The sequence below is a fragment of the Trachinotus anak genome, unplaced genomic scaffold (genome assembly GCF_046630095.1).
Source record: "Trachinotus anak isolate AG129_WGS33_773 ecotype Australia unplaced genomic scaffold, CSIRO_AGI_Tana_v1 ptg000008l, whole genome shotgun sequence".
In the NCBI taxonomy this organism is placed as follows: Eukaryota; Metazoa; Chordata; class Actinopteri; order Carangiformes; family Carangidae; genus Trachinotus; species Trachinotus anak.
In genome coordinates this window covers 6,320,736-6,334,433 of record NW_027273859.1, presented here as the reverse complement: position 1 = coordinate 6,334,433, position 13,698 = coordinate 6,320,736, and the positions used below count along the sequence as shown (strand labels likewise).

The window sequence follows — 13,698 nt, the reverse complement described above, 5'->3', positions numbered from 1 at the left end:
CCTGTCTAGACTGTAATCCAGGGAAGAAGAACTTCTCCTGCAGTCGGTGCTGGTTGAGATCCAGGACAATATAACATCCAAATCCAGCTCAGGCAGAAAGTTCCAGAGTGTATTCTCACACATTTTTGCATGGCATTAGATGATTTCCAGCCAGTTTTCTCAGACTGTAGAAAGTGCGGAAACTTACTTGTAATTTTAGAACATTTTCTGCTGAGTTTGAAGAGCAGCATTAATGAACCAAGAGGGAATAAATGAAAGTGCCGTGATAGAGCCGAGGAAAGTCACAGAGAAGTCATGGAATTTTACATCAGGGCCACAGTGGGAAAGCGGCTCTCTCTGCTTCTCACTCATGATTTCTTTCATCATCTGTCATTCTCTGCTTTCTTTTGGTGTGTATATCCTGTATGTTTTTCACAAACTCTATATCCAGACCTCGTCACCCTGATGCCACATATCTCAACCCCGTCACATATCACAATATCTTCCCTCTCATTCCCTCCACCACCGATGGCACTGGCACAGACACTGCTGACAAGAATGTGTCTCCATGGTAACTGTAACCAAGCCCCGCAGTTGCCTAGACGCAGGGGGAGAAAGCGCTGATGTCAGGGAGAAACTGTTTACTTGTGCCAACAGAGACGCAGCATCCACCTCAATCAAGCCAGGGATAGCTTTATGTTATGGTCTCCTTTGTCGATAGAGGCCATCTTATTTACAGTGTTTACTCTGTGGGCTCAGTTAAAGGGAAACACTGTGTGTGTTGGTGGTGGTGTTGGGAGTGGAGGTGAACACCTGGGCTGGGTATCAAGAGCTCTTCCTGAATTGGAACTGGTCCCAGTAAAAGAACAGGAATAGATGTGCTGCTTGTTTCCACTATCAACTGCTGGGTTTCCTGCTTGCACATGTAGAGTCATAATATGTCAGATATGTCAGATCATGAGAGGTGTGGATCATTTTAACAAAAGACAAGAATAATTCTGGGAATCACTGCTCAAAAATGAATTAATGTGAAGAGAAAATGTGACAAAGAACTGAACTGGGTTTAAGAACGCAGACATTTCTGATCTCCCTATGAAGGGTCATAATGCTACAGAATCACATAATATTAATATATCCAAGTCAAGCAAAAATAAGTTTTGAACAGCTAACACTTGAGCACTTGTGTATGTTTATATACTGGTCTTTTTAAGCATCACTGGCAGTGTGGCTTTAGGGAAGTCAGTGTTGTTCATTCTGTGGATGACAGATATCCAGATTGCCTTTTCATATAGAGCTACCAGCAGGTTCAAGTTTTCATTTATCCAGTGGCATATCTCAATGTCTATTTCAAAATAAGCTTGCAAACAGTGAAAACCCAGCATGAGCAATATGTCAGGCTGATTTTGTCTAGCAGCCTAAATATGATGATAATAAAGTTCTGCTTGGCTTCCAGCACGCTGTATTTTTCTCTTTTCACTCAGATAATACAAGAAGGATCTAAACCACAATAAGATAAGAAGCTGAATCAGAATCAATAAAACCTAAAGGATACCCACCCCTAGGGTACACATATGGTCTCTCAGTGTTGCCATTGACCTTGCAGGGCGATAGCAGAGGTCAGCCATGTCTCCATCCATCTCCATCAGTCTCCATCAGTCCTGCTCCAGTCTATTCCTCCCAGCTGCTCTATTGTCCTCTGGTGGCCACATGGCTCTGAGTGACCTTCACACCCACACTTCATCTGATAAAACAGACACACTATGGACACATCCAGATCACAGTGACGGGCTGTCAGTGTCTGTGCAGATACAGACAGACCTCTGAATGCAGACCCACTTATTCTTTTAGCCTCTAATGATAAAATGCTAATTTTATAAGGCCACCAAAAACTGTAGTGAGTAGTTGAGTCATTTTCTCTTTCTACCATTAGAAAGAACAGTGCAAGCACAGCACACTGACTATAGTCTAAAAATACTTTCTTTCATAGAGCTAACTATTTCACGGTTAATAATAAAAGACCTTGTGCTTTAGAGGAGATGTGTACGTCTTGCATTTCTGCACTTGGTCGTCACAGAGAAGAGGATGTCCTCGTTTGTCTCAGAACTGCAGTGTCACTGCATTTTTGGTCTTTTGTCATTGTTTTCTTTGACTGTCAAAATTTTAGAGTAAACATTTGTATCAGTTTTGTCATAGGCTCTGCTGGCTGTTAAATATTTAAAATGGCTCAATATCTGAAAATGTTGGAGATGCTGAAATACACCAGTACTGGTGATGTTAGCCTGAATGGACAAATAAGATAAATGACACAGAAAGAAGACACTTAGAGCTAAATGCTAACATTCTCATGATGACAAAGCTGAAGTTTAGGAGTTACCTCCAGAGTTATTATACAGTTCATCCTGGGGGCGACATGAATCTGTGTTTCCAAATTTCTCAGCGATCCATGAAATAGTAACTGAGACATTTCTCTCAAAACCAGAGATGTGAGGATGGGAACCTGATGATGACGCTAGAGGAGCAGTCAGGAGATCATTCAAGTCTTCTTAATGTCGTGGACTAAAGTAGTGGACTGACTGTCCAGCAGACCAACACTGAAGCTCTGAGGCTGTGCTGCTAGCATCGCTACAAATCCGGTTAAATGTGAAGTCAAACTGGAGCTAGGATTGGTGGCATTTGATGTCATAGTTGCTGGTTGTCATAGCAACACTTTTTAGCACGTCAGTTTTCCAGGTTGTCACTTTAAACACAGACTGAGATGACCGAACCTGTTCTGACCAAAAGAACTGCGCTCACATTGAGCTGAACGCTACTTGGACTCTGGGTTTTTCTGTCGGGGGGAAAACTACCTGTCCCACGCCTGAATGTCTCATCTGCAGGGAAAAGCTTTCAGATGTAGCCACGGTACCAAATACACTCAAGACCTTACTTGGTACCACTGTCATAATTCCTCAGGTAACTAAATGCTACATGGAAAACACAATCAATGCTTGATTTTTTTTTCTTTTTTGACATTATTTTTTGGTGGGATTTTATGCCTTTATGTGATAGAGAAAGTGGAGAGAGACAGGAAGCATGAGAGAGAGAGTGGGGGAGAGATATGCAGTAAAGGCTCCAGCCAGTGAGGACTCAAACCCGGGACCTGCTGCTCAGGGCTCAGTATGTCCATATGGTATATGCCCTACCACCCAGCCATTGGGACACCCCATCAAAGTATGATTTAACCAATTTGCACACGCATTTTTTTCTAATCTACCCATCTATATTAGTGATTACTGCTGACTAGTGCTTGAAGATAGATGTAATTGGACCTGATGTAATAAGCTGAAAAGGAAATGCATGCAGCTCAGCTCTCGATGTTCGATAGTATTAGTAGGTTACTCACCTGGTGGGGAAGTGTGGTATTACAAAAGCAGATGGTCCACTGTTGGTTGATCAATAATCATCAGCACCTATAGACCTCAACCCCTGCCACAAACTGAACATTACACCACCAGATAACCTGTCCAAAGACAACAGCATCTTCTCACACTGACCGATGCACCGTCCATAAACCTTCCACCAAGACAACTGCTCCCTCAAACACTCCTGGAAATGAAACAGCTGACAATAAAACTCCTCTGTCTGTCTTCCCCCAAACACACTCCTGTCAAATAAATCCAAGGCGACGCTCCTCTTGATCTGTTTACAGGGACGGTGGTGACTGTTTTCTGGCAGCTGAAGACGGGTGTGTTTGGTTTATGAGTGAGTCCAGATGGCCGGTGCCGTCTGCTTTGTCTCTACCAAAGATTAGTTTTAATTAGCATGAGTTGCAGGTTGGTTATGTGGGTCTCCATTGACAAATAGCAGAAATACTCACACACTGGCCATGAAGATGACTCTGTGTTAGGCAGGTGGACATGTTTCTGTGTGTGTGTATAGGGTTCTACCCACTGCGTAGGTCAATAAGTGGATATGTGTCTCCATTCTGAGTTGTACATTAATAATTAGTGAACACAGGTCATTCAGATATAGAACAACATTGACCGGCCATCCACTCGTGTCCTTTGTTGTTAAACTGAAACATCAATGTGTGTAGCAGTGCTGGATGTGATTCGTGTTTCAGTCCACACAGCACTATGAAGCACTCCAGCTCTGCTTACCTCCACATGGCTGCCACTCTGCCATAGGACTAACTGGGGGTCGGCTAATGGGATTATGTGGGTTGGAAGCCCTCATAAATGAAGTCCCTGGAGAGGAGCAGGGAGCCCCAGCTGTCCCTTAACCCGCTTTAAAGCCTTGCCTTTCACAGTCAGTCAGGCAGCCACACTAAGACTGCACCAGCTCTGCTGCTATGCTTATAAGAGCTGCTCAGGGCGCTGGCTGATGTAACAGGGATGGCATTTCCCTTTGTACCAAAAATGAAATTTATATTCATCATTTTCTTAAGATTATTTCTAAAGCAGTGGGGATTCTAACATTGTATGTTTGAGGCAGACAGGCCATGGGTCACCCACAAACCACTCACACGGTTGTTTAGGCTTTTTTATCTGCCACTCATTGTCAACCAGTCAATACACTGGTGCCTTATTACTCCTGAGGTGATACTAATGTCGCCCACAAATAAAGCAAAAAGTTTGATGTCAGTGTTTTATGTTTAATTGGAATTTTATACCCTGTTCCTGGTGTTTTATTGCTATATTTTTTATTGTAATGACAAAATAAGCTTGAACTGAATTTTATATTCTTTACCACCATGCAAAATCTAGTAGTAATAGTAGTTGTAGTAACAATAGTACCACTTGGAGTTGTAGTGATACTAGTTGTAAATGGAGAATTTCAGTGTGCATCAGCAGTTTCTCATATTTAGGGGCTTTTATGTGATTAAAGTGTTTAAATTTAAGATAATGACCATTGCCTCAAATACTGACTGCAATTGAAGATACCAAATGGATCTCAGTATACTGTCCTGTATAATGTATACTCTTAACTAACACATCAAAACTTTAAATAATACAGAACTTCTCTCACAATCTTCATAAACTTCAAACGATCTGCTGCAGGACAGCCGCAGAAATGACAGAGGAGAAAATTCAGAGCAGCTCCTGTACGTCTGATCGACAGTGCAGTTGATGCTCCTCGTCATGCTTCTTTCATGCTCACTCACAGTGTGTGTGTGTCTGACTTTTTCTGTAGAAATGTGAGCTCGGACGGAGCAGAGGCTCGGCGCAGACTGAGGGAATGCGAGGGATTGGTGGACGCCCTGCTGCACGCTCTCCAATCAGCTGTAGGGAAGAAAGACATGGACAATAAGGTAGGACAACGTTACGTACAGCTGCACAGTGTACGGCCTCTGTTCTCAGTCTTTTAAACAGGAATTACTGAGCTCATGTTGAAGTACCACACAGATAAACTTGAAGATGTCTCTTCTCTTTCCTTCTAGTCTGTGGAGAACTGTGTTTGTATTATGAGGAACCTGTCCTACCATGTCCACAAAGAGGTGCCAGGGGCAGAAAAGTTCCAGGATCCTTCAGCACTACAGGCCCCTGGTTCCACAGGACCACAGAGGAAGAAGAAGGATGATGCCGGCTGCTTTGGAGGCAAAAAGGCCAAGGGTGAGAACCAGGAAAGAGGCAGACAGATAAAAAAAAAACAAAAAAGAAAAACGGGATCACCACTAATCAACTCCAAAATTAGGCTTCTACCTCTTCAATAAAACACCTAGTCTTGCAACTCTTTCTTTTACTCTTACTTAATTAGTCGTAGAATATGCATAAAAACATAATGGTGATTTTCACTGCATATAAGGCGACCTAGGACCAATCAGAAAAGTTCATTACAAATAATCTTGCTAAAATGACTGATAGGAGATGCATGTAGTATTGTCATAGTTCTTTTCATACTTTGTGCCTTTGTATTTTTCATGAAGACGTAGGATGTAAAAACAATTGACAGACGATGTGTAATACTGAAACAGCTAGTGTACATAGTTTACAAGTTTACATGAAAGATGTGTTCATGTTCATGTTCCATTCACAGAAATCAGTTTAGGTGCTCACTCTTTTAGGGGTTCAGACAGAAAACAAACATTTGATTCTGTTTTTAAACATATCATCTCTTCAGTTTCTGCCTAATTTCATCAATTATCTTAATCTATTCAGCATCAACTGTATTGTCCCAGGTGATACTTGGTTTGTATATAGGATTTAAAACACATAAAACAAGTGAAGGCATCACACACTCACAGACACTAACTCACCTACACAGCAGAGCACTTAAATGACTTTCATAATGGACGTCTCTCATGTTTCTGTCGTTGCCGACTCACCTTAACAGATGTGCCATGTACGTATGAGTTGTTAGCCACTTCTCAATCAGCACCCTCCCAGGCTGTTAGCTAAACGACACTGTTATCTCCCTGCTGTACAACAGTAATGGCCGCCATTAATCAGTCAGCCAATGAGGTGTGACCACCAGCCAGTGACCCCTGACCCCTAACGACTCATTGGAGAATCAGGGTTCAGGGGTCAGGACAACACAGACGCTTACATGTATACAGATTTATAAAGAACCCAATTAGCCACACATGTACACACGCACTAAAATAATGAGATGTGTTTAGCTGCTGCGGAGCCTGAAGGTATTCTCTGAGAAAACAGGCTCAGGTACAGAAACATTAAACGCAGCTAAAGAGGAGCATGGAGGCGGATAGTTAAGCAACACTGTCTGCTATGTGCTCTGTAATTTGTTGCCTTAAGTAGGCTAAGTCTGGCACCCTCTTCAGTTTAATGTCACTTTCAAGTATAGAGCGTAACGTTATGATCAACACGCGCTCAGCAGCTCATGCTTTGTTTTGGCTAATAAACAGTCTGATTCTTGGCTGTTATTTCCATGTTTGAGCACATTTCTGTTCAGCCCACACGCTGAGTTTAATGAAGCACTTATACAAATGCTGTGCTGTTTTTATATATGTTTCACTGCTGCTCTCTGTCCTGCTCTCATAGCTCTAGGTGCTAATTCCTCTCTTTTCTAGTCTCTTTTCTCTTTCTTTGTTTCTCCTTTGCTACCTTTATATTTTTTCTTGCACTCTCTTCCTGTTTTCTCTAAAAAGCCATTCCACTGATGCCAACTCTTTGAAATCCTTCCTAGACAACACCTATGGACTGATAATGGCTTCCTATCCTGCCTCTTTTTTATTTTGAAAGTACTCCTTCATTTTTCTCTCTTTGCTCTCTTTTTCTTCTTCCCCTTCACTCCTCAGTGAAAGATGATCCTTTTTGTGTTTCACATGTATTGCACAGCTTCTTGACACACTCACACACACATCTTTTTCACCATGCCTCTTCTCTCTTCTCCCTGCTTTGTGTTTTTTGGCATTGCTGCTGCTTCCTTGGCTAACTATAGAGGAATGGTTTAATCAAGGTGAGTGCCCCCCCTTCAACTCTTCTCACTTCAGCTCTCCTCCTCCTCCTCCTCTTCTCCATCCTCCCACCTCTCCTCCTCCTCCTCCTCCTGTCCCTTTGCTGTAGAATATAGTTTAAAGTAGGTTTGGGTGTCCTCCAAAAACCTGAGAAACTTCCAAGGACTTCAGAAAATCTGGGTGTTTCTCTCATTCCACATGCATCCCTTCACATACCTACTTACCTATTATAGTGCTGAGTATTATAGACTCCACCCGTCCCAATCTTCACAGTTTGTTAGAAGTAGGTGAGGTGTAAAGGGAGCACTTGGTGAAAGAGGTAAGTCCATTGGTTTTCGTCAGGGTGTAAGTAGAGCTTGACTAATCAAATGAATCAAAGATGCAGGACTAGAAATTAAAACCGGAAATGTATCCTCAAACTGGTTCTGGTCTGGTTCTGTGAAGCTGTGCAGCTTTGTGTTGTGTTTAAGTACAAATGTCAAGCTCTACTGCAGGCCCTGTTAGTGTGTGTGTTTGTGTGTGTGTGTGTGTGTAGATATGTGATCAGATTTGTATTGAAGCTGCAACTATTCAAGACTTTGTGCCACAGTTCACTTACTTTAAAAGTTGGGGGTTTCCCTGGAAAAAATTAGAGGGCGTCAGTCTTACGCCGGGAACACACTGGGTACGTTGTGTGTGCGTCGCGGCTGCTGTTGCTGATCTGCTGCAGAAAAACATATGTGTGTGTTCACACTGGCTGTATGTCGGCTCCATCACTTCTACTGCAGCTCTGTTGTTTACACAGGGTTTGCAGGATACTTGAATGTTGGATTGGAATGGAAGGCATTTGGTGTGTTCCTGGCCATATAACCAAGAAAACTTCACTAGTTGGAAAGATCCTAAATTAAAATAATGTGACATTTAGGGAAATAATCATATTCACATTCTTGCCAAGAGATGGATGAGAAGGTTCACACTGATGAAGATAGAGCCTGAAGTCACTTAGCTTAGCGTGGAAGTGGTAGAAACAGCTACCCCAGTGGACAGCCTACACACAGACAGCGCACACATGTTTTGTTACCTTTTGTTAGAGCCTCCGCTTCCATGCTTCCAGCCTTTATGCTTGTCCAGGTTGTCCACACACTGAAGAATGGAAAGATTAAGTGTGTACACAACTCCTCCTTTTGCTTTGTTTGCTTCTTTTTGTGTTGCTCCTGTACCCAACTGCTAGTGCACCTTAAAAAATGGTAAATGGATTGCTTATATAGTGCTTTTCTAGTGTTATCGACCACATTCACCTGTTCACACACACACACACACACACACACACACATACAGTCATTCAGTGCTTACATCTACAAATAGAGCACTTCTACCATTCACACACACTCACACACTGATGGAACAGCCATCCCAGGCAGTCTGGGGCTCAGTATCTTGCCCAAGGACATTTCCACATGCAGAGGAGCCAGGGATCAAACCACCGACTGTCTGATTAGTGGACGAGCCGCTCTACCTCCTGAGCCATAGTCGCACCTTATCCACCCTTTTTACATTAAAATGTTTTCGCTGTAGAACTAACTCAGCATTTTTTTTTTATAGCTGAAGAAGTTCAACCAGGGGCAACAGCCAGAACATGGTGGTGTTTCTGCTTTATGTCTGAAAGCACTTTGTGACCATGGAATAGCAAAACCCTCCTCAAAGGCTTGATGTGCAACATAAAATATGCAAAATGAATATTATATTGATCCATAGAAGAATCATTCATGATTCAGATTGAGTTTTCCCATAATTGATGCAACATTGATCCATTATACAGTATATCCTTTCACAGGAGGATATCTTAATCCACATTTTTAAAAAAAGCTAATTATTCCTTAAACTTGATTTAGGCAACTTAAATGTATGAGCTTGTTTCCTGAAGGGAAGTGGGGGTTCAGCCCAGAGCGAGCGCTTCATAACTTCTTCTTCCAGCAGTGGCTGTAAATTTCTCTTCCATCTAGTTAAGGAGTCAGTCTTTCTGTCTGTGTATCTCTTTACTGTCCCTGTGCATGTGAGCTGACCCTTAGCTGCGCTGCGGTCGACCCACCACCACCGCCCCGTTCCATTTACCCTCTGCCACTGCATTATTCAAGGTGTTTTGTCTCTCAGGAAGAACTGCTGCTACATTAGTAAAGTGTATGTATGTGACTGTGGAAAGAAAGTGGGATCATTTCTATGTGTGTGTGCAGTCTGGCACTCCACTCATCCCTGTGACAATACTGGTGTATGATACAGAAGTCAGTGTGTATCCTATGTGTGTTTGAACATATCATGCTTCTAGCTGTCTGTGTTGTGTGTACATCCAAACATTCATGCTTTATTGTTGGTAGGTGTGTAGTGTAGACCTGGATTAGACCAATATGTAAATTTACCCTCGGAGTGTCATTTTGTACGACCCAACCATTGAAATCAGCTTTAACTAATTGTAGTTTTATTAGAGGCGTTAAATCATTTTGAGATGCTCTGTGATCCAGAGATGATGATATTAAAACTCGTATCGGTCTAACTCCAGTGTCTACGACATTGTCCTTTACAATCCAGTGGTCTCAGGATATGACACTGACATCATGTCCCCTCTTCTCTCCCCTACCCAGGCAGGAAAAACGGTGAGAGCGACAAAAACTACGACACATTGGATCTGCCCAAGCGCACAGAGCCGTCGAAAGGTAGGCGTTCGTCTGGCAAGCAGGACGTCCCTGTGTTAACGCTTTCACTGCTGAGTGAGACTCCCAGAGGAGATGGAGTCTGCAAATGACTCGCCTTACTTAGCTGTCCTGTAGGAGAAGACAGAGGAAGTGAGTCTACAATGTTGGCAGAGACAGAGAGTGTTTGGTTGAAAGCAGGTCTGGTTTGTTGGTCATCAAAAGTGCGGGAGGCCTTTGACAGAAAAAGAGCTCTGTTAATTTAGCAGGTTTTGTGCCTCCAGTCGATTGTTGGCAGCTTGTGAGAGCATCAGTTCTGTCCGCCATGTTTTTTTATATACTGCAACACTGCACTGGAGCACAAGTGAGGAGGGTTGTGATGATGATGTTGCTGATCGATGATCATCAGAGCGATTGCCCATAGCTTATGCCGTTTGTCAATGTCAAGATGATGTTCAGCTTGTTCTTCTTATCACTAGTAGTAGTAATATTAAATTAATATTAAAATTCACTGCCATATTTTCACACAGCATCCCTAAGCATATAACCAATGCCTGCAACACTGACATGTGCAGGCAGGAAGTAGTATCGAGAACCTGCTATTAAACATTGATGAAGGTGCTGATGTAATGTAAATACCACATAAGAGTGAGTAGCAAGAGCAGGGATATTCCAAAGACACTGCTAGAGAGCGATGGACAACTGTTCTCTCTCTCTCTCTCTCACACACACACACACACACACACATTGTTTGTTGTGTGTAAGTACCATGCTGTGATTTAACAGAGATCATTAAACATACAGTAGACGTCACTTTGGTTTCTTAGCCTGCTGCTTTTCCTGGTTGTAAATATAACGTTCGGCCCAAACAGGGAAGTTACGAGAGAGAGAGAGAGAGAGAGAGAGAGAGAGAGAGAGAGAGAGAGAGAGAGAGACTTCTGCAAACAGCTGTTTCTTTGTGCCTGCCCCTGCTGATTTTGAGTGATTATTGTGAATGCTCTGGTTATTAAATGTAAATGATTAATGCTTTGTTTGTGATGATTTGTTAAGTTTTAACATAGTCATAAAATGTATTTGTCATCCTACTGTCAGTGTGTCACTGAGCATGTTTTGTGCAGCACATTGTGCAGCTCAATGTAGCTTCTCTATTGTTTTGATTTCAATTGATTTGCTGATTTACTGGTTGAATCACAGTGAATTGAATATCTTTCATTTTTAGACTTTTGGTTAGACAAAACAAGCTATTGAGAATTTTTTTCCTCAATTCTCTGATATTTTATCGCACACATGATCAGTTAGTTGAATAATCAAGAAAATCACTGACAGATGACAGGAAAAGTGTGAGTTTGGTAAATATTTTGCTGTCTTGACAAAAGTTAGATGAGAAGATTGATACCAATATGAAGCTAACGCCAGCAGCTGGTTAATCTACGCACGAACAATGGAAATGGGGAAAGAGCTGGCCTTACTCTGTCCAAATGTAAACATGATATCTTCTTTATCCAGGTGCCAGGGGGTTGATTTTGTTACTGCAGTCAGTCTGGAATTTGTTTCTACTTGAACAATTTAAGTAAATATTACTCAGAAACATTGTTTTTATTATTGAATTACTCCACCAATCTCAGTATACTGTACTATCAAGAATGGGCCATTGTGGACCACACCCCCTCATCAGCGCTGCAGCACTTCGCCAGATTCTAATTGGCTAATTCACTCAACTAGTCTGGGCCTGATCAGGGTTTGTTTCATGCCAATGAAAATAACCTCCACGTTTCTGTGTTTCATTAAAGGCGCCTTCTCCTCAGCGGTGGATCAGATTATATGGACTAACAATTTAAATGCACTCAAAACCACTGCCATTTCCTCTGTTTAGCATTTTTTTTTACTGTCACTGGACAAATATGGCCCAATATGGTCCAGTTTGACCACTGACTGCAACAAAGTTAAGAGGACTACGCCATTTTCTGCCTTCCTCTGTTTTTCATATGAAGGAATTCAGCAAATTCAAGCTTAATTGAGGAATTGTTTCAGAATTACTTCAGTTTGGATTTTAATGTGACTCGTTGACACTACACAAATAATACATATATATATATATATATATATATATATATATATATATATATGTAATATATGTAATATATATGTAATATAATATGTAATGTTAGCCACTTTCAATTTGAAGCAAGCATAGCCCGTCCCAATATAAAGAATAAAATATTTTAAAATATTTTTTTAGAAAAGGTGCTCGTAGTTAAAAATACATATCATCTCACAGCATACACAGCCACTCCTCTCCTCTCCTCAGCTCTCCTCAGCTCTCTTCTGCTCTCCTCTCCTCTCCTCTCTCTTCTGTTCTCCTCTCCTCTCCTCTCCTCTCCTCTCATCTCCTCTCCTCTCCTCTGCTCTCCTCTCCTCTCCTCTCCTCTCCTCTGCTCTCCTCTCCTCTCCTCTCCTCTGCTCTGCTCTCCTCTACTCTGCTCTCCTCTCCTCTCCTCTGCTCTGCTCTCCTCTGCTCTGCTCTCCTCTCCTCTCCTCTCCTCTCCTCTGCTCTCCTCTCCTCTCCTCTCCTCTCCTCTCCTCTCCTCTCCTCTGCTCTGCTCTCCTCTCCTCTCCTCTCCTCTCCTCTCCTCTCCTCTCCTCTCCTCTGCTCTCCTCTCCTCTGCTCTCCTCTCCTCTCCTCTTTTTGTATAAATATTATATTATTTCATGTGATCAGTTATAAAGGTAACTTGCCAAACTCAATACATGGAGCTATGAAGAATGTAACTCTGTCCCCAGACTCTTGAACTTGTTCTGGGGACAGTCTGTGACTAACTGTGTGTGTGTGTCATGGTCTCTTTGCTTGCTTTTGCATTTTGGCACCGACAGACAGTTGTAACTGTCATAAAAACAAATTAGCATGCAGCATATACAGCAGTCTATCTGGATGGTGATTGAATGTGTATTTGCCTGTGTATGAGTCTGAATAATACCCTCTTCTGTGGAAAGGTGCATGTGTGTGTGTGTGTGTGTGTGTGTGTGTGTGTGTGTGTGTGTGTGTGTGTGTGTGTGTGTGTGTGTTTGTGTGTGTGCGTGCCTGTGTGTGTGAGAGCAGTTGTCCATCTCTCTCTAGCAGTGTCTTTGGAATGTCCCTGCTCTTGCTACACACACTTATGTGGTATTTACACATCAGCACCTTCATCAGTGTTTAGTGGCAGGTTCTCAAAGTCGATACCACTTCCTGTTTGACTGTTAATTAAGCACATTAACGCGGCAAAGTGAGCTGTCTTTAAACGAGATCACAATTAATTGCTGTGCTTTTTTGCCATTTGTATCATTTCTAAAGTAAAGGAAGCAGATGAACTTCAAGGATAATTAATATTTTCCACTCACTGGCTGTTCATGGGTAAAAGCCAAGCTGGCACGCTGAGACTGTCGTTCTATAGCGGCAGCAATTCTGGTGTGATTACATTACACAATGTGCAAACAACACCCTTCTGAGTTTGGAATCCAGAGAAAGCAATTATTGTTATAGAGCTAAATGTCATGCACGGTTGAAATGTGTGTGTGAGTTCACGTTGTAGAGAGTACCCTGAGTTTCCTCGCTCGCAGACTGACAAATCATATTTGACGTTTATTAGCTCGACACACAGGCGAATAACAACAGTGAGAAGCATG

At 42.2% G+C, this 13,698-nt stretch overlaps 1 protein-coding gene across 11 annotated transcripts in view; it reads left to right on the top strand.

Moving 5' to 3' along the window:
• Window positions 1–13,698, top strand: part of arvcfb (ARVCF delta catenin family member b) — a 227,768-nt gene that overhangs the window by 174,572 nt on the left and 39,498 nt on the right. For 8 of the 11 annotated variants that reach the window (XM_071482095.1, XM_071482101.1, XM_071482096.1 and 5 more), the window contains 4 exons: window positions 5,152–5,269; window positions 5,399–5,570; window positions 7,360–7,377; window positions 9,991–10,062. In XM_071482095.1, coding sequence (XP_071338196.1) covers window positions 5,152–5,269; window positions 5,399–5,570; window positions 7,360–7,377; window positions 9,991–10,062 — 380 coding nt within the window. The remainder of the gene's footprint in view (window positions 1–5,151; window positions 5,270–5,398; window positions 5,571–7,359; window positions 7,378–9,990; window positions 10,063–13,698) is intronic. The other 3 variants (XM_071482099.1, XM_071482107.1, XM_071482105.1) reach the window with 1 other exon arrangement.